The following is a 19,757-nucleotide window of genomic DNA, read 5'->3' on the forward strand; positions in this document are numbered from 1 at the left end:
CACACTGTTGTCTTCTAATGTTTGGGTGAGAGGAAAAAATCTAATTTTAAAAATGGGGTGAATTGGAGCAATTTCCCCTTTTTGTGGTGGCTGCTATTATGGGGTTCAGCCCTTGACTGATTTCTGTGCTCTGCCTTGAAATAGGCACACTAATACTGAAGAGGAGAAGCATCTAAACATGTGCAAAGTGCATTTCACCAGCGTAACCTATGTTCCACAGGGGGTTGGACTCGATGGCCCTTGTGGTCTCTTCCAACTCTATGATTCTATGTAGTCTTCTCCACCTTGTGCAATAGCACCCCATGGGTCGTGGACCACATCTGCCATCATGCTTTGCCACTGGCTGTTCCTGGGTGGGACCAATGGGGGTCAGACAACCAGTGAGCGACGATGGCTCATGTAATTTTAGCTTATGCATTTTCTGTGTGTGTTTGGCTCCCTTGACTCTTCTTAGTCTCGATGTAGAGGAGGAGGAAGAAAACCTTCTAGATACCTACACGTCGCCATCAAAAGTAAGTATGTGGAAGGAAGGAAGTTCTGAAGAACATGCGTAGGTACGAGCTCACAACGCATCTTGCACACGTAGGCTGATGCAGGAACATTGCAACTTAGAAAGCTGCGTGCACCTGTGACCTCCTGCATTCAAAGAAGGTGCCTTGCCTCTGTGCTACCTTTAAATCACATCAGACTATTTATCTATCTAGTCCAATGTTTATCCTCTCTGGCTTGTGTCAACTCTCTAAGCTGTCAGGCAGAGACCTGCTTTTGTGCTGGGACAATTTTTGTATGGTATATTTGTATTTGCATTTTATATTGATTTGTATCAATAAGAGCACTACTGGGGTAAGGCAAGGGCACATCTAGAAATCCAGCACCCAGGGCTGTATCCAACTAATTTCTACTTAGAGTAGACCCAATGAAATTAATGGGCTCAAGTTAGTTGTGCTCATTAATTTCATTGGGTGTCCTCTGAGTAGAGCTAACAATGGGGTGCAAACTTCTCTCACAGTGGCCAACCAGATATCTATAGCAAGCAGGACTTGAGTGCAACAGCACCAACAGTTGGTAGCAAAAGACATACTGCCTCTGACTGCGGAAGGAGAACTTGGATTAGCTATTGTGACTAGTAGCCACTGATTAGCTGCATAGAATCACAAAATTGCAGAGTTGGAAGGGATCAACTTCTGCAGTGCAGGAATCTTTTGCCCAACGTGGGGCTTGAACCCACGACCCTGAGATTAAGAGTCTCATGCTCTACCAACCTGAGCTATACCGACTCAAGAATTTGTCTACCCCTCTTTTGGCCCTCGCTGCCTTTCGCTGGAGCAAATTTCCTAGTTTGTGTGCTGTGCAAAGGACTTCCGTTGTGTGTCCTGAATTTTCTTCACCTGGGACTGGGAGACACCTTCCTCTGAGACCCTGGAGAGCTACTGCCAATCAGAGCAGAAAACAGCCGGCCAGATGTTTTTAGTTTAGTTTTTCTTTAAAAAAAAAAGGCAAGGAAGGTGAGAAAACACAAACGATGTACAGTGTAGAGCCAGTTTTTCTCCCCCTCTCATATAACACTAGAGCCTAGTGATGCTGGATGATGGGAGATTCAGGACAGAAAGCAGGTAGACTTGTGAATTATCCCCCACCTAAAACACTGCAGAGCTTCTGCCAGCCAGTGTAGACAGTACTAGGCTACATGGACCAATGTTCTAACTCCTGTGCTTCCAACAAGGCTCTCTGTGAGGCTGAGCTGCTCTACCACTTACTGTCTTGCAGGGATCTCAGAAGCGGGTGATAACCACACCGGAAAACCCGCGTTCCAAGCGGACTCTCTCCAACTGCAGTCCCCGCCTGGCCTTCTCCCCCAGCAGCTTCTCGCCCAGGTATGCCTTGACACAGCCCGTAAATGTGTGGCCCACCTCTTTCTTTGATAAGCCAGCGTTGCTTTTCTGAAGGACTCGGAACCTGCCTCTTGTTCAGAGATGTCAAAGTGTCCTTAAAGAAGAGGGCCCATTTCGGCTGCTGCACAAATGCATTGCAGCTGAAAATGGACCCATTTCTGGTGGAGCTTTGAGGTGCAGCAAACCAAGTCTTGGTACAGTGGCTCAGTAACTGCTGCTTTCACTTTGCTGGTTGACCGTGATGCATGTCTAGCTGTGCCGATCCTTGGGTTGATTTGCCACATGCTGAATTTGCCGGAGGTTCTCTTGGTGTGCCAACTTGTCTGGATGAATTGGGATTTTTTTGTTTTGTTTTAGATGCTGGATTTATTACAGGGAAAGGCCTTGCTAGAAAAAGAATGTGTGTTTTCTAAACTAGTTTTTAGTATTGTGTGTGAATAAGAGGGCAATCCTAACCCTAATCCTAGCTGCAGCCCTAAAACAAACTCGTAGCAGCATATCTGCACCACAGGCATTAAACTGCTGGTTTAAGAGCCCATATCTCTGCTGCAGAAATCACTGGGAAATGTCGCTGGGTGGAGGCTTAATGTGTGTAGGGGGGCTGGGTGCATGCATGGGAGCCACACCCCCAATATTGCCTCTGTACTGGTTGCACCTTGACTTTCATGCCAAAAACGTTCAAAAATTGGAGTGGCTGTGTCTAGCGTGCAGGGAGAGTTGGTTCGCGCACTTCCAGTCACATTCAGGCTGGGCACCTGAACAGTGCTGCTCTAAATTGAAGATAAAACCTGATAACTTTAAAGTCCATTGAATTCAGTAGGACCACTCTGAGCCTGACTTAATTGGCTGCAACCAAGCCATGGTTCAGAGCTTCCAACAACATACTGAGGAAACAATGGCTCTGAGCTTGTTGTCTTCTTTTTTGTGTGTTCTTTACCACCTGCTTTAATGCTTCAGGTACTGCGGCCTTCAGAGACAGAACAGTGGTTTGTCCCTTCAGATGTGATACTAAGTTCTAGTTGGCGCAAACTCAAACCATAGCTCCTGGTCTTGGCCTGTTAGTCAGTCACAAACCATGGTGCATCTGTTTAGACACTTAAATACAGTGCAAGCTGCTGTTAAAGACATATTTTCCGTTCTACTTTTTGTTTCATTCCTTTTCTGCAGTATCATACCAGAGGAAAAAAAATGCCTCACATCTCATACCCCTACTAAGGTTTTTGTTGATTACTCAGGGGGATGCGGGTGGTGCTGTGGGTTAAACTACAGAGCCTAGGACTTGCTGATCGGAAGGTCGGCGGTTCGAATCCCCGCAACGGGGTGAGCTCCCGTTGCTCGGTCCCTGCTCCTGCCAACCTAGAAGTTTGAAAGCACGTCAAAGTGCAAGTAGATAAATAGGTACTGCTCCGGCAGGAAGGTAAACGGTGTTTCTGTGCTGTGCTCTGGTTCGCCAGAAGCGGCTTAGTCATGCTGGCCACATGACCTGGAAGCTGTACTCCGGCTCTCTTGGCCAATAAAGTGAGATGAGCGCTGCAACCCCAGAGTCGGCCATGACTGGACCTAGTGGTCAGGGGTCCCTTTACCTTTACCTTTTACCAGATTAAAGACCCAGTTGCAATTGGATAAAACTATTTAACACTGGGCAATACTTGTAAAATATTGATCTTGAAATCAAGGAAGTGACCAGGTTTTCCTGAATTTTAAAAAATTGTTTCTCTTCTTCCCCTTGCTTGCCACCCCTCAAGGGCTACCCCTTCACAGAAGTATGGTTCTCGAAGCAACCGCGGAGAGGTTGTCATCTCCTTCGGCTCTGTGCAGGGAACCTCCTGGAGGGGAAATGGCGGCTTGGGCACCTCTGTGAACCTCTTCCATTCCCCCCAAGATTCCCTCACCAAGCCCTACAAATTCATGTTCCAGGAACTTGTGGATAACCGTGAAGGTAATTTTTAGAAAACCCTCTATCTGTTTCTACCTGTATATTGAAAACCTACTGGACATGATCCAGCTAGTGCAGAATGTGATTGCTGGTGCACTGACAGGTACTTGCAGAACTCCTGTTTTTTTTAGGATCTGCGCTAACTGCCTGCATGTCACCAGGCCAGCTTAAGGTGTAGTCTGGAACTATACTTGATGATCTAACAATGTTGATAGTTTTTACTTGGACTTTGTTATTTTAATTCAAGTGCAGCTACTCCTTCTGCATGCCTACTTTACAGTTTTCATCTTTTAATTTTTTTAAAAAAATGAGTTTTGGGCAAATACAAACAAGACTCGACATAACAAACAAATTACAGAAAACAAAGAAACAAAGCAAAAAAATAACAAGAGGAAATAAAAACAAAAAGAAAGGAAAAACAAAAGCATGAACAAAAATGAAGTGAAATTAACTATACAATACTATTTCAAAACATCAATCCTCAAACAAAATACCGTATTTTTCGCTCTATAACACGCACCCGACCATAACACGCACATAGTTTTTAGAGGAGGAAAATCCGTAGGCATGCCACCCGCAGGCATTCCCTCCATAACACGCACAGACATTTCCCCTTACTTTCTAGGAGGAAAAAAGTGAGTGTTATGGTGCAAAAAATACGGTACTTTCCCTTTTGGAATAGATCTCTTTTGTTATTCTGTTTATTTTCGTTTTCATCTTTTAATTTTTGCATGTTGTTACAATTGTTCTCTCTGTTTTATATACAATATAAAGTGAAATAGTAATAAAAATGTTTCAATAATAACAATACAAATAATAATAAATAAATAAATAATAAAATTTTATTTATATCTCGCCCTCAATCAATCTTTATCTGCCTCTTTCCCTCCCTCTAAAAATGAAATAAGTGCTTTCCTGCAAGATGGAAGACCTTGGTGCGGCACTGAAGGAACACTACAAAATAGAAGAATTTTCTTCTTTGATCATCCCTGTGCAGGTAACCTCTGTGCTAATATCTTACGGGTGCTAGAACTTAATTATTTACACGGGTGAGTATATCTAAAGTTGTCCAGTGGGGTTTGTGATCATTCTGCACATGCTCAGAGAAACAGTTGCTTTAAACTAGCAGTGGAGAATCTCAGGTTTCCAAGCCTCCATGTCACTGCCAGGCCTCTCCATTTGGCCAGTGAGGCCGTTTCTGCCAAGCCCATGCCCTTAACACTCTACATTTGATGTCTGTTGTGGGGCAGGTAAAGACGTGGCTGGGCTGAACGGGAGTTTGTGAACACCGTGGCTTTCCTGATCGCTGGCCCCACTCAGTGCCATCAGTTAGCTTATCATTACCATGCTGGTCCTGTTTGGGGAGGAAAGGATTGCTATCCTTCCAATTTGTGAACCAGATTAGACTTTATTGGGTTATATCAAACTAATTTCTCCTTAATGTAGGCCCATGAAGTTATACCGCTTTCCCCCTCTCTATTCACAACAGCCCTATAGTGTTGGCTAGATCTGATGGACTCTAAGGCAACCGCTTGGTAGCATGGAGATATGCTGTTCTCAGGATTTTAGTGCTTTAAAAAAAATGTTCCTTCGTTTGTTTGTTTTTGAATGATGCTGGGAAAGGAGCCAGTCACTGTCCTGGGCCAAATCGGCTGCGATTCCAACGGGAAGCTGAACGCCAAGTCCGTCATCTTGGAAGGGGATCAGGAGCACTCCTCCGGAGGCCTGGTACCTGTGGATGTATCTGAACTCCAGGAGTACTCGCTCTTCCCAGGACAGGTGAGGCATTTGGGAAGTGGGGTGTGTGTGTGTGTGTGTGTGTTCATGATAATTTATTAAATTATGAACCACCTTTTCACAGAGGACAAAAGTAGTCATAATAAATAAAACAGAAAAAGTACACAGTCAAGCTGAACAGTTTCCACCCAAATTATAATCCGATCTGAAACAAAGATACCAAAAATCTATGTCAATAATGGCAACTAACCCCCCACCCCAGCCAACCAAACACCCTAAACATTACCCAGCACAAGAATTTGTTCAGCCACCTCAGCTTTTGTAGCTGGAGTCAGTCTGGGCCCTTCCCTCCCAGGCCAGGTGGGAACAAGCCTGCAAGGCAGGGAGCAGATCTTCCAGGACTCACAGCCAAGATGACAGTGGAGATGAAACGTAGCCATTGTGGCTAGTAGCCATTCAAAGCCTAATCGCCCATGAATTTGTCTTTCAGAAGACTTGCCTGCCTTGAGAAAAGTAAATAAATTGTGAACGCGTTTCTTGCTTTTGCCACCGTCTCTTTCCTGCAGTGAAAATAAACAAAAGTTGACGTTGATTGCCTGTCTTATTTCCCCCTCACATCTTCCAGGTTGTGGTTATGGAAGGCATGAACAGTACTGGGGAGAGGCTGGTTGCATCCAAGCTTTATGAGGTGATAATTTTTTTTTAATTTTTCAATGCATTTCCCTACCACATTTCATGACCTTGAAGTCAGGTTATTCTGTTCTCACAACCACATTATTTGCAGAGGCCTGGTATAGAGAGAGAGGTGGGGGGAGAGAGAGTTGCAAGCATCATGGAGATATGGATCTTTTCTCTCTTTTTAAAGGAAGATGGAAGCACATTTAACTCCCCCCCTTATTTTCCTCTCCCCCCCCCCAGGGCGTACCGCTTCCTTTTTATCAGCCTGTGGATCAAGCGGAAGGTAAGCTAGACCCAGTGCTTCAAAGAGAGTCTCAACCTTGCCCAAAACAGGGGTGGGAAAGCTTTTCAACCTGAGGGCCACATTACCTCATGGGCAACAGTCTGGGGGCCGCATGCCAGCAGCCAGCCCCCACGTGATACTTACAACCAGAAGCAGACTCCAGAAGCAGCTTCTCAGCTGGAAAAGTTGAGGAGTCAGGGAGGTAACAGGAGGTGTTTCTGAGAGCTACCTTGAGCCTCTTTCAGAGGGCAGGTCTCTGCCCTCTAGCCTGCTGGGACCCTCCCAGGGATCAGGGATCTCTTGGGGTTCAGAATCTGCTATCCCCATCCCACGGAGACCCTCGTCACAGTCCTCCAGCTCTAACTCCCCAAATTCATCACCATTTTGTTTGTATGCCGCCTTTCCAGAGTTAAAACCATGCGCAAGGCAGTTTACAGCATGAAAAGATTCACATAATTACCGGAAGTAGTCATAAACAAAAAATAAAACACATCAAAAAGTACACCACAGTAAGATCTAAAAATATACCAAAAAATGTCAGTAACAGCAACAAAAAAATCTCCTAAACGATACCCCAGCCTGAGAGTCTGTTCAGCAACCTCAGCTTCTGTAGCTGGAGTCAGTCCGAGCCCCGCCCTCCTGGGCCAGGTGGAAAAATGTCACTCCGCCTCAGGGTCTGTTCCCTTTCTCCATGGCACCTCCACGACAGTCCTGCATCTTCCAACATTCAGCTTCAAGTGCACGGCATCCCCTAAAAGGGTAGGGAAACAGTTTCACTTCTCTTTATGAACTGGATAGGTATATGCCTATCCAGTTAGAGTACCTCGCTGAAATTCTCATTGGCTTCTTGTGTTTGGCTCCTGAGATTATCACCCGCCCTCCTGTCCACCTTCTTGCATGCAACCCTAAGGACTAGAAACTTGCAATTTAATTTGTCCCCCTCTCCCACAAATGGAAGATAAAACTTTGTATCCAGTACCTGTTTCTGCTCTTGTATGGAATTCATAGCTCAGGATCTGCTCAGTGTAGGAACTTGGTTGGTTCATAATGGAAGCGAAGTTCCTGTTTTCAAAGCCCATTAACCCTTTCAGGTCCAGAGCTGCAGATGGTCCTCGTTGCCTGTGGTCCTTATACCACCTCGGACAGCATCACCTACGACCCCATGTTGGACCTGATAGACGTTATTAATAGAGACAAGCCAGATGTTTGCATTCTGGTAAGGGCCGAGCGTCTGTGGTTGCTTTATAGAAGGGTGGGGGACCCATTTTCAGCCTGGGGGTTTCATTCGCTCGTGGGCAAACTTCCAGGAGCCACATAACAATAGTAGCCAAGGGGTGGGCAAGGTGGACAGCCAATGGCGTCGTTTCTCTTCCATTTGACCAGCCTGAATCAACACAGGGCCTACATGCTTGCGAGACGAAATGTGTTGCCCTTGGCAGTGCTATGGGGGAGGTTCTAGAAAACTCCACTCGTAGAGAGACTCTGCCGCTATGGACAGACACAACTAGAATCAGTTGCACATGTTGTTTCGAACTGCCCCTGGTATCAGACAATTTGATCTAAGTTCATTAATCGGTTGGTTGTTAGCAGGGAGAGGCATTCAAGCGAATGCAAGGTAGCCTTCCTTATGTTTACTCAGGATGGGGCTAAGATGGAGATAGTAGCTAGGTTTCTGCAACATGCAATGAGGATTCGTGAATGCTATACAACACTAACTTAGGTGTTAGATGCAGGATTTTCTTTTTCTTTCTTTTATTTTTTATTTTTGTATTAAACCCTACTGGAATCTTGTACATATGTCAATAAAGGTTTGAGAATCTGGTGGCAAAAATCGGGCAGAGCAATGGGTGAAGCTCTTAAGGCTACATTTCAGCCAAGCAAAACACTCAAGGAGGATGTGGCCTCGAGAAGTGTCCTGAGGGCCAAATGAAGAGGCAGGGGGGTGCATTTGGCCCTCGGGCCCTGACCTCTGCTCTATATAGGACACTGAGATCCAACACCGAGGGCCTTCTGGCGGTTCCCTCATTGCGAGAAGTGAGGTTACAGGGAACCAGGCAGAGGGCCTTCTCGGTAGTGGCACCCGCCCTGTGGAACGCCCTCCCTTCAGATGTGAAGGAAATAAGCAGCTATCTTCTTTTTAAAAGACATCTGAAGGCAGCCCTGTTTAGGGAAGCTTTTAATATTTAATGCTGTATTGTTTTTAACACTTGATTTGAAGCTGCCCAGAGTGGCTGGGGAAACTCAGCCAGATGGGCGGGGTATAAATAATAAATTATTATTATATAGGTTATCAGTAAGTGGCTAGTTGCCCGTCTGTGTTCTCCTCAGCAGCCAAGGATGAGTAGTTGAAATAAATGAAATGGCAATAAACAATGGTTGCTGGTTGTGATACTGTTCTAATGACGGAGGGGGAAGGCAGAATAATGAAAGTCATCGATGCATGGGAAGTCAATGTCATGCTTATCGCATCTGGTAAATGTTAGAATTTTTGTGGGGAGGAAGGAAGTTTTCCTGTGACTCCAGCCCTAGAATTGAAAACACATCCTTGTCCTGCTACCTTTTTATTAATTGACGGGGCTCTTAAGGGACCTTGATAGGTTTTTCAGAAATGTTGGTGGCGCTTAATTAGGGCCTTGTCGTCCCCTCTTTGATGACCTTCATTTCCTTTGATTGTTTTGCAGCTCGGGCCTTTCCTTGATGCAAAACACAAGCAAGTTGAGGTAAGTTCAGTGAATGGGGAATGGATTTGAAAGTTCATGTCTTCTTTTTCCCCCTTTTTTCCTTTTTCTTTAGAAACCCTGCTGACTGTGCGTCCCACACTTTCCTTTTTGGAAACCAGTTGTGTATGGGGATCCCTGATTCTTAAAGCAAACATCTAGTCCTTAACACAGTATTTTCCTAACTAATGACAAATAGTATTTGTGTGTGTGTGTGTGTGTGCGTGCGTGTACACATTACCTTTTCCTTAGATTAAAATCGGATGTACATTTTGTTCACAAACTCCATAGATCTACTCCAGAGATATCCAAGGGAGAGTTTTTTCATTTATTTGGGAGACATCCAGGGCCATAGTTTGGAAAGCAGGACTTGCAGGAGAAAGGTTTCTCTTGAGGAACTCCCCAGCTTCTCATTTAATTTTTAGATTTCATTTAAAAAGCAGCAATCTAGAATTCTTCCTTGGCAGGGGCATAAAAAAGGTCAGCTGTGGTGTAGTGGTTAGAGCGCCACACTAGGGCCTGGGAGAGACCAGGGTTCAGATTTCCCACTCACCCACAAAAGCCTGCTTGGTCAATCTCTGTCTCTCAGCCTGGTCTACCTCACAAGGTTCTTGTGAGGATAAGATGTAGACAGGGAGAACCATGTCCACTTCCTTGAGACTCCTTGGAGGGAAGGTGGATTATAAAGGTAGCAGTGGTAATAATAAAAATATGCAGCCAGTATTCTTTCCCAAGTCTCTAGGAAAAAAAGAAATGCAAAGTTAATTGTACAGTGCTACCTTGGTTCCTGAACGGCTTAGTTGCTAAATGTTTTGGCTCCCAAACACCGCAAACCCAGCAGTGAGTATTCCAGTTTGCGAATGTTTTTTGGAAGCCTATTGGAAGCCGTGCCTTTTTTTGCAGCCTATTGGAAGCCGTGCCTTGGTTTTCAAATGGTTTTGGGAGTCTGACTCCCAGAATGGATTAAGTTCGAGATCCAAGGTACCACTGTATTTTAAAAATTAATTTGCTCCTCCCTACTAACATTTAATTAATTAATTAACATTTCTTAACCACTTTCTGCCATAAGGTCTCTGGCAAGCTGTATAACAATGGAATCATATATATATGCGCCAAGTAAAACAGTTCCAAACAGAATAGTGTAGATGAAACAAATGAAGCAGGGTTCTAAGGAGAGGTGGGGGTGGGAAATCCCTTAACTGTCCAGGGCCAGGGTAAGAAACTATGCAATGAAGGTGCCAGACACGCCTCTGTAATAGGGAGTCCTACCATTGGGGGCTGCCACAGAGAAAGCCCTGTCTGGAGCCTCCATTCTCTGTACTTCTGAGGGTGTTGGAACTAACAAGAGGGCCCATTCCTCTGATCACCCAAAATGGGGGTTTATAAGGATGGAGGTGGTCTTTCAGATATTTGAACTCGTTATCCTGTGTGGATCTGGCCGATCTGGGGTCTCTGGCATGAAAAGACCTTCCCCCTGGTCTGTGGTTGGATCCTCCTTAACTGGTAACACCGGGGATTGAACTTGGGACGTTCTGCATGTGCAGCAAATGCTCTGTCACTGAGTTCCTGTTCTTCCTCTGCTTTTTCTTCTCTCCCAAGGACTGTCAGCTCACTGCCTCGTTTGAAGACATCTTCAAGAGGTGCATGAAGATGATAGTCGAAGGGACAAGGAGGTGAGAACAAGAACGTGAGAAGAGCCCGTGGCCCATCTAGCTCAGCCTCCTGTATCTCGCAGAGGCTCATCAGATGCCTCTGGGAAGCCCGAACGCAGGACAAAACGCAACAGCGCTCTCCTCGCTTGTGGCTCAAAGCAGCTGGCATGCTGCGAGAGGCTGCCTCCGACAGCGGTTATAGGACATAGCCCCCATGGCTAATAGTAAGAAGCAGGGTCCGATGGGAAAGGAATTGTTCACACGGTAAATAATTATCTTCTGGAACTCACTGCCACTAGATTTAAGATGGCCCCTAGCTTCAGTAGAGGGTAAGACCTGGAAGAATGGTGGCACCAGGAACCCATCACCGTCTCTTGGCCACAGAAACCAAGTGGTTTGGAGGCAGTGAGAGCTGTTGCCTTCGGGCTTCCCTTGTGGGCTTTCCTGAAGCAACTTGTCAGGTGACAGCTCCCAGGATTCTTTGGGGGAAGCCGTTAAAGCAGTACAGTGGTACCTGGGGTTACATAAGCTTCAGGTTACATACGCTTCAGGTTACAGACTCCGCTAACCCAGAAATAGTTCCTCGGGTTAAGAACTTTGCTTCAGGATGAGAACAGAAATTGTGCTCCGGTGGCGTGGCGGTAGCAGCGGAAGGCCCCATTAGCTAAAGTGGTGCTTCAGGTTAAGAACAGTTTCAGGTTAAGAGCAGACCTCCGGAACGAATTAAGTACTTAACCCGAGGTACCACTGTATAAAAGCATTTTAAGTGTAGTGCGGAGGGGGCCTTAGCTCTTCTGTTTCCCAACAGTGCTGGATCGCACCTTGTCATCGTTCCTTCGCTGAGAGATGTCCACCATCACTGCATTTATCCCCAGCCGCCTTTGACTTGCGAGCTCTCGAAAGAAGACAAACAGGTGCTTCCTACAATCCAAAGGCCGTGCCTTTGTTTAAAGTTTTTGTGTCTCTGTGTGTGCACAGCTGGAATATCTGTATTTTGGCCTGTCGGGTGGAGCTTGGAGGTTGGTGGCTTTCAAAGCCTGGTAGGAACCCTGATGTTTCTCAGATGCTCTGTGAGGCAAGAAATCAGCCTTGTCTGTCTGAAGACATCAACTTTAGCTGGAGTGCCTTCCATCAGCTTCGGCTGGTGGCTCAGCTACGCCCCTCTCTGGACAGGGATAGCTTAACTACTGTTGTCTATGCTCTGGTCACCTCAAGGGTAGATTACTGCAATGTGTTATACATAGAGCTGCCTCTGAAGATGGCCAGGTTGCTCACCGGAGCAAGATGGTTTGAGCATATTACACCGATCCTGGTTCGACTGCACTGGCTACCAGTTAGCTTCTGGGCCCAATTCAAAGTGCTGGTTTTGGCCTATAAAGCCTTAAACGGCTCAGGACCGCAATACCTCAGGGCCTGCCTCTTTCCATATGAACCTACCCGGACCCTGAGATCATCTTCTGAGGCCCTTTGTGTGCCTCCTGCTTGAGAGGTCCAAAGGGTGGCAGCACAAGAACAGGCCTTCTTCAGTGGCTCCCCATCTATGGAATGCTCTCCTCAGGGAAACTCGCCTGGCGCCTTCATTATACACCTTTGGGCACCAGGTGAAAACGTTCCTTCTTAACCAGGCCTTTGGTTGATTTGATTGACATCCTATGCCCTTTTAAAATGTGGGGTTTGGGGGGGAGGGGTTATTGGGTTGTTGTTTTTATTTTTATTAATTGATTTTGTGGTTTTTATATTTTGATTTTGTTCTGTATTTTGATTTTGATGATGGTGGTGATGCAGGTCTCTGCCCCAAGGAACTCAATCTGAAAATAAACATAGAAGCACAGAGGAAGGAGACTGAAACAGAGACAAACAGGGGAAGAACCTGTGATTAACTCAGTTACATGTGCTTAAGTCTTGGCTGCAGTAGGGTATACCTTACACCAGGCTTCCTCAACCTCGGCCCTCCAGATGTTTTGAGACTACAATTCCCAGCATCCCTGACCACTGGTCCTGCTAGCTAGGGATCATGGGAGTTGTAGGCCAAAAACATCTGGAGGGCGGAGGTTGAGGAAGCCTGCCTTACACCTTTACCTGAGAGGTCTACATAGGAACCTGGTACTGAGTCTGGCTATTGGGGTCCATCTAGCTCCATATTGTCTACACTGACTGGCAGCAGTGCTCCAGGGTTTTAGGCAGCAAATCTTCCCCAGCCTTACCGGGAGAAGCTAGGCAAAGCTGATGCTCTGGCACTAAACTAAGAAATTTCCTGCTTCAAATGAGTCCCCCCGCATGTTCAGTAAATGGGGGGGGGGGCTAGCAAGGGTGTTCCTGCTGGCCACGCCCCTCCCTTCACTAAACACATGAAGGATTTCTCTCTCTCCTTTTAACACTCCTTGTGTGGGTGAATTCTGCATGTGCAGCGTTTAGCTGGATCCCGTGAAAAAGCTCCATCTCCCAGAAGGGGGAGCTCCCAGCTGAAGAAAAGGCATCGTGTTTGGACTGCTGTAGACTGTGCTCTTCTGGGCAAATCCTGGTGTTTTCCTCTCGCTCCTGACGGGAGTTTGGAGGTGCTTTTAGTGAACTCTCAGGTTTCGTACGGGGTAGTGGGGAGACCTGGAAGCCCGTACGACTTTTCCCTACAAAGATAAAAGTGTGTTCATCGGAGCTGATGAGCTCGATGCTGCACTCTGAAAAGTCTTCTGTTTAGACCAGTTCTTGGGTCTCCAGCTGTTTTTGGTCTACGATTCCCATCATCACCTACCTGGCAATGATAAGTAAAGGTGATTTGCATTTAAATATGTAGTTTTATGTTCTACTCAGAGCTGACCCACTGAGATCAGTTGACCCGGGTCCATTCATTGCAGTAGGTCTATGATTGGCCTTCTCCAACTCTATGAGAGTTGTATCTTAACCCTTGTCACACACTTAGGGCAGTGTGTAGGCTTCTAACACACACACACACTTTATTTTCAAAACAGCCTTGTGAGACTCTAGGCAGAGAGAATGTTGTTGGCCCAAGTCCAACCAGGAAATTTCATGACCTAATGGGAATTTGTACCCAGGTCTTCCCCAGCCTTTGTCTGACATCATAACCACTACACCACAGTGGATAAACCGGGATTATCCCCATTTCTTCCCCCTTGGTTGTATTGGATACTGATGTGGCAGATGAAGAAATACTGTATTTACCCAAATGTAATGCACACCTTTTTTGGCCAAATTACGTCGTGAAAATTAGGGCGCGCATAAGGTTTGATGGTGCATTTACATTCACCAACAAAGACTTTTTTGGTTTCAAGATTTTGAAAATTGAGGTGCGCGTTAGATTCGATGCCGCATTACATTCGAGTAAATACAATAACTGAGGGAAGTTAATAGCAAAACACTTGGAGCGATCTATAAGGTAGAGTCTACGTTGGTCCCATTTTACAGATTTTTAGTGTGAAGGGGTGGGGAGTGGACCAAGACCATGAAAACAATTCTCTTCAGGCTACCTGAAAATGTATGATTCTGACCTGGTATTCAGACTCTGAGAATCCCTGGGCTGGGCTGAGTCTCTTCTCTCTGCACCCCTGTCAAAGTAGTGAGGAAAGAGCTTTGTAACTGCCTCATATCTTTAGGCCCTGACTCTTATGCTGCTTTAAAAATAAAAATAAAAACTTCTGCCGTGCTTTCTACTTGAATGCCTGATTTGGGAGCTGTTTGGTCAACCCGCACAAACCCTCTCTTCCCTTTTCTCCAATTCTAGAGGGTTCTCTTCGTATCTGACCCCTGCACCTTGGAGATCAACGGTGTGGTTTTTGGCTTGACTTCTGTGGACCTGGTCTTTCACATGGGCTCAGAAGAAATTAGCAGGTATGTTCAAAGCAGGGATGTAGATTCGCAGAACTGTAGAGTTGGAAGGGGACACCAAGGGACATCTAGTCCAACCCCTTGCAATGCAGGATGCTCTTAAACTCTAAAACCATGAGGTGGGTGTATTTTCCCCCCCCAGCCTGAGGGCCGCATTGCATCTTGGCCAACCTTCCAGGGGGCCACACGACAGTGCTGGGTGGTGCCAGAGGCAAAAGTGGATTGAGCAAAAAAAAAATATGTAAATTTTACACTCCCTTTTCTATCCCCCATCTACACAGATAAAAGGCACTGCCACAGCTTATGGACACATTCCAGCGAGGCCAAAACCCTCAAGGAGGGTGTGGAGCAGGCCCAGTGAGGGCCGTGGGGAGAGTCCTAAGGGGACTGAGAGAAGCCTGCAGTCACGCCCCCAGGCATAAGTCTTCCCACCCCCGTTCTAAAACCTTAAATCTTCAGCACTAAAATGAAGAGATTATTAATCACCCCCAAACACATCCATTTGCTGGCTGAGATTGTATTCATACTGGGAGGCACTGTGGTTTGGTGCTGGATTTAGCTCCTTGGTGTGGTCATTGTTCCTTGAGCAATTTTCTGCTTCTTTTTAAAAGGATATCTGCTGATCTTCAGACAGCTGTGAGTGTGGAAGATGTGATAATGGCAGGGGGGGGGGTGGGGGAAATGACACAGCATGAATCAGGCGTGATTCAGAATCCAAAAAGTGTAATCGGTCTGTGAGCGAAAGAAATGTCAGCCCTGAGCTGTGGAATCACATGGCTTGATGTCACACAAAATTCCCTCTTAAGTTGCTAACGCCTTCCAAAGTGCAGTCCACATTTCTGCTGTAAACCCTTTGGAGGTGTGTGTGTGTGTGTGCACGCGCATGCTTACGTTACAGTGAAACCGTGTTATTAATTTTGATAGCACTACAGGCTGTGTGTAACTTCTGTATGGGATGAGCTTTTTGTATTTACATTAAATATATTTATTGGTACTTATCAAAAGATAAGTATAATACATCAAATTAAAAGAAATGCTATAAAAATATAATCTAAAAAGGAGCAGAAGAAAAAAGAGAAAACAAGAAATGAAAGAAAGACAGACAGACAGACAGACAGACAGACAGACAGACATTGAGTTCTCTGTCCTTTCAATTTAGTACTATTTTCTATAAGCCAATTTTTTTTCAATCTTTGAATCCAGATGGATTCATTACAAGTTCATTTTCTCTTTCATGCCAAAAAGTCCGGAAGAAGTTTTCAGTCCTTAATAAACTGAAGCTCAATCCAGCTAAGACTGAGGCACTGTTAGTGGGGGTTCCCTAGACCAGATGGCTGGGAGATTGCCTGCTGTTGATGGGGTTACACTCCCTCTGAAGGAGAGGGTACATACCTTGGAGGTGTATCCCTGGATCCTTTGTTGTCACTTGAGGCTCAGGTGGCTTCAGTGATGGAGTGCCTTCCATCAGTTGTGGCTGGTGGTCCAGCTGCGGCACTTAGGCTGCCCCTGTCCAGATAACTGCTGCTGTTTATGTTCTGGTAACCTCGAGGTGAGATTATTGCAGCGCGTTACATGTAGGGCTGCCCCTGAAGACAATTCGGAAAATCCAGCTGGCATGGAATTTGGCAGCCAGGCTGCTCACTGGGGCAAGACAATTTGAGCATATTTCACCAGTACTGGCCCAAAGGCACTGTCTGCTAATTAGTTTCCGGGCCCAATTCAAATTGCTATTGGTTTTGACCTATAAAGTCTTAAACGGTTGAGGACTGCAATACCTCAAGGACCGCCTCTCCCCATATGAACCTACCCAGACCCTGAGATCATTCTGTGAGGCCCTCCTTCCTGTGCCTCCTCCAGGAGCAGTTTGGAGGGTGGCAACGCAAGAACGGGCCTTCTCTGCAGTTGCTCCCCATTTATGGAATGCTCTCCCCAGGGAGGTTCTGTTGGCGAACCTTTTAGGGGCCAGGTGAAGAGCTGGAGAGGTCCCCTGGCTGAAAATCTGGAGAGCAGTACAGTGGTGCCCCGCAAGACGAATGCCTCGCAAGACGGAAAACTCGCTAGACGAACTACTTTTCCGTTTTGGAGGTGCTTCGCAAAACGAATTTCCTATGGGCTTGCTTTGCAAGACGACAATGCCTTGCGAGTTCCTGCGGGTTTTCCCCCCTCCCCCCCTTTTTCCCAAGCCGCTAAGCCGCTTATCAGCTGATCCGATCAGCAGATAAGCCGCTAAAAGCCGCTAATAGCGCTAATCTGTCAATGGGCTTGCTTCACAAGACGAAAAAACCGCTAGATGAAGAGAATCACAGAACGGATTCTTTTCGTCTTGCGAGGCACCACTGTACAGTGGTACCTCGTGTTAAGTACTTAATTCGTTCTGGAGGTCTGTTTTTAACCTGAAACTGTTCTTAACCTGAAGCACCACTTTAACTAATGGGGCCTCCTGGTGCTGCTACACCGCTGGAGCACGATTTCTGTTCTCATCCTGAAGCAAAGTTCTTAACCCGAGGTACTATTTCTGGGTTAGCGGAGTCTGTAACCTGAAGCGTATGTAACCCGAGGTACCACTGTATAGGCAATACCGAGGGAGCAGTGGTCTGGCTCCCTACATCCCAAATATGGTGCTCCTGAGTGTATGCAGAGTTCCTTCTGTCTTAGCCAATGAATCAGTCATCTGGATGGGTTGATCTCCAGACAAGATCAGAAAAAAGAAAGAAAGAAAGAAAGAGAAAGAAAGACTGTCTCACTTCAAAGTGCAGTTCCTGAGAAAATCTCTTGACAAGTGGCGTGCCTCAGAAGTCGGCTGGTGCCAGCCGCCCATGGCCTGTCATTAAGTAAATCAAGCATCGCAGTCATCCTTTGCCTTGAGGGTTTGTGTCACATCCTCTCTTTTCCCTCACCTTGTGTTTTTCTTCTTTTCTTCCTCTTTTATGGGGAGACAGCTCCCCGTTTCTCAGTCAGCGCCATCGTCATCTGTTGATGGCGTCACACATCTGAGCAAAAAGCGTGCTGCGACTCGAAGTCATGTTATTAGCCTTGTGGCACCAGTTCCCCGGAATTCTCTTCCCTCAGGAAGGAAACAAGTCCCGACATTATGATTCTGACGGTCACTGAAAATCTTTATTTCATATGAGCTCTGAACCGGTGGTGACTGACCAGGAAGGAGACCTTCAGGTGTAGTGGATAACTCGACAGAGGTGTCTCTCCAGTGTGAAAGAAGCAGATTCCGTGCTAGGGGTAATTAAGAAAGGGGCTGAAACTACAACCGCCTATATCACACGATTAATGCAAACCTGTGGTGCAACTGCACTTGGAATTTAAAAGAGGATTAGACAAATTAATGGTGGATAAGTTTATGTTCTACCTTGATATTCCTCTGAATACTAGTTGCAAGGAATCGCAAGCGGGGAAAGCATGGTGTAATCATGCCCTGTTTTTGGTCTTCCCACTGGGGTTTCTGGTTCGTCACTATGAGAACAGGATACGGCACCAGGTGGGCCTGATTCTGCAGCTAGGCTCTTTCCATTCATTTGTCCCAAACTGGCCTGTTTTTTTGTTTCCTGAAGTTTTTAGCTTCTGGGTTTTTATGCTTCAATACTGTTCATGACCTGTATTGTTTAATATTCTATTTCTGTACACTAGTTAGATGTCCTCTGGAAGTATAGTGGGTTAAAAATTTTGAATCTCTCTCTTTCTCCAGCCCAGGCCTTCTCCTTCACAGTGTCGTCTTCTGTCATGTTACTTTATAACAAGAGAACAGGCCTTTTCTGTGGTGGTTCCCCTAGTGTGGAATACTCTCCCCCTGGCGCCACCATTGCAATATCTTTAGGCGCCAGGCCAAAACATTCCTCTTTACCCAGGCTTATGGCTATTAAATAATCTATTACCTGTGGGAGAGAGGACTGTTATTTTGATGACTATTTTATTATTAGGCTGTCTGTCCGTATGCTTTTTATTATGTTTTTATCACTGGTCTGTAATGTGCTTTAAACATTGTACACCACCCAGGGATCTCTTTAATAAAGGGCGGTATATAAATTGAATTAATAATAATATCCTGGGAAAGAGGGGTTGATTGTGAAGCCATTCCCAGAACTGTAGCTCTGTGAGGGGAATAAGGGTCTCCTGACGATTCTCAGCTGCCTTAATAAACTACAGTTCCCAGGATTCTTTGGTGGGGTGTGTGGAAACTGTAACTCTTTAAAGTGGTGTCACACCACTTTAAATGCATAGTGGAGATTGGGGTGGGGGAGTTTTGTCTCCCTGTCCCATGTTGTAGAGAGGGAAGGGGCACATAGAGGCCACCTCACACTTCCTCCTTCAAAGGAAACTACCTCAAACACTTCCCTCACTGGAGGAGAAAGGCCAAAACATGCCAAAAATATCTTAATTGAATTAGTCCAGTTAGACTCTCTCTTGGGAGCTTCAGATTCTGCTGCCTTTCCTCCACTTCCCATAACAGGGAAACCAGTTCCTTAAACTTGCCCTGAAATACCAGGAAAACCGGCAGCTGGCTCTTATAACTGTCTTCTCAGTGCTGACTTTATTATTTTTAGATCTCCAGGGGCTGTTCATTTTGGGGGAAAGAGGATTGCTCTTCTCCAGAATAAAGACAGGAAAGCAATGTTGTATCTCTAGGGGGGGCTGCATTTCTCTCCTCTCTCTTTCCACCCCATAACTCCCCTTCCCCTAATGAATATTAGGATCTAATGATTCAATAATATTGAAGGCTCGCCTCACCTCATCTGTGCCCACACAACCTGCTTCCGTCTGCAGAAGTAGCACTTTTACAAGTGCCACATTGTGTTCGTTCCACATCTGCAAGAAATCAACCCTTCAGTGTGGCAGCACCTAATCTCTGGAACTGCCTGCCCCTTGATATTAGCCAGTTACCTTTGCTATATTGTTTTCAGTGCCTTCCAAAAAAAAAAATTTTGTTTAAGCAAGCCTACCCAGATGTGTAATTTTGTCATGCAATTTTAATATGTGGTTTTGATAAGTATAATTTTTAAATTACAGTGGTAC

At 45.8% G+C, this 19,757-nt stretch overlaps 1 protein-coding gene across 1 annotated transcript in view; it reads left to right on the plus strand.

Annotated features, from left to right (window-relative positions):
• Positions 1 to 19,757, plus strand: part of POLA2 (DNA polymerase alpha 2, accessory subunit) — a 29,240-nt gene that overhangs the window by 2,869 nt on the left and 6,614 nt on the right. The window contains exons 4-15 of the mRNA XM_081174097.1: positions 455 to 512; positions 1,768 to 1,874; positions 3,638 to 3,831; positions 4,737 to 4,825; positions 5,452 to 5,607; positions 6,191 to 6,253; positions 6,484 to 6,526; positions 7,618 to 7,742; positions 9,208 to 9,246; positions 10,843 to 10,916; positions 11,704 to 11,809; positions 14,632 to 14,738. Of these exons, the coding sequence (XP_081030223.1) occupies positions 455 to 512; positions 1,768 to 1,874; positions 3,638 to 3,831; positions 4,737 to 4,825; positions 5,452 to 5,607; positions 6,191 to 6,253; positions 6,484 to 6,526; positions 7,618 to 7,742; positions 9,208 to 9,246; positions 10,843 to 10,916; positions 11,704 to 11,809; positions 14,632 to 14,738 (1,161 nt within the window). The remainder of the gene's footprint in view (positions 1 to 454; positions 513 to 1,767; positions 1,875 to 3,637; positions 3,832 to 4,736; positions 4,826 to 5,451; positions 5,608 to 6,190; positions 6,254 to 6,483; positions 6,527 to 7,617; positions 7,743 to 9,207; positions 9,247 to 10,842; positions 10,917 to 11,703; positions 11,810 to 14,631; positions 14,739 to 19,757) is intronic.

The sequence above is a fragment of the Podarcis bocagei genome, assembly GCF_964188305.1.
Source record: "Podarcis bocagei genome assembly, chromosome: 16".
Taxonomy (NCBI): Eukaryota; Metazoa; Chordata; class Lepidosauria; order Squamata; family Lacertidae; genus Podarcis; species Podarcis bocagei.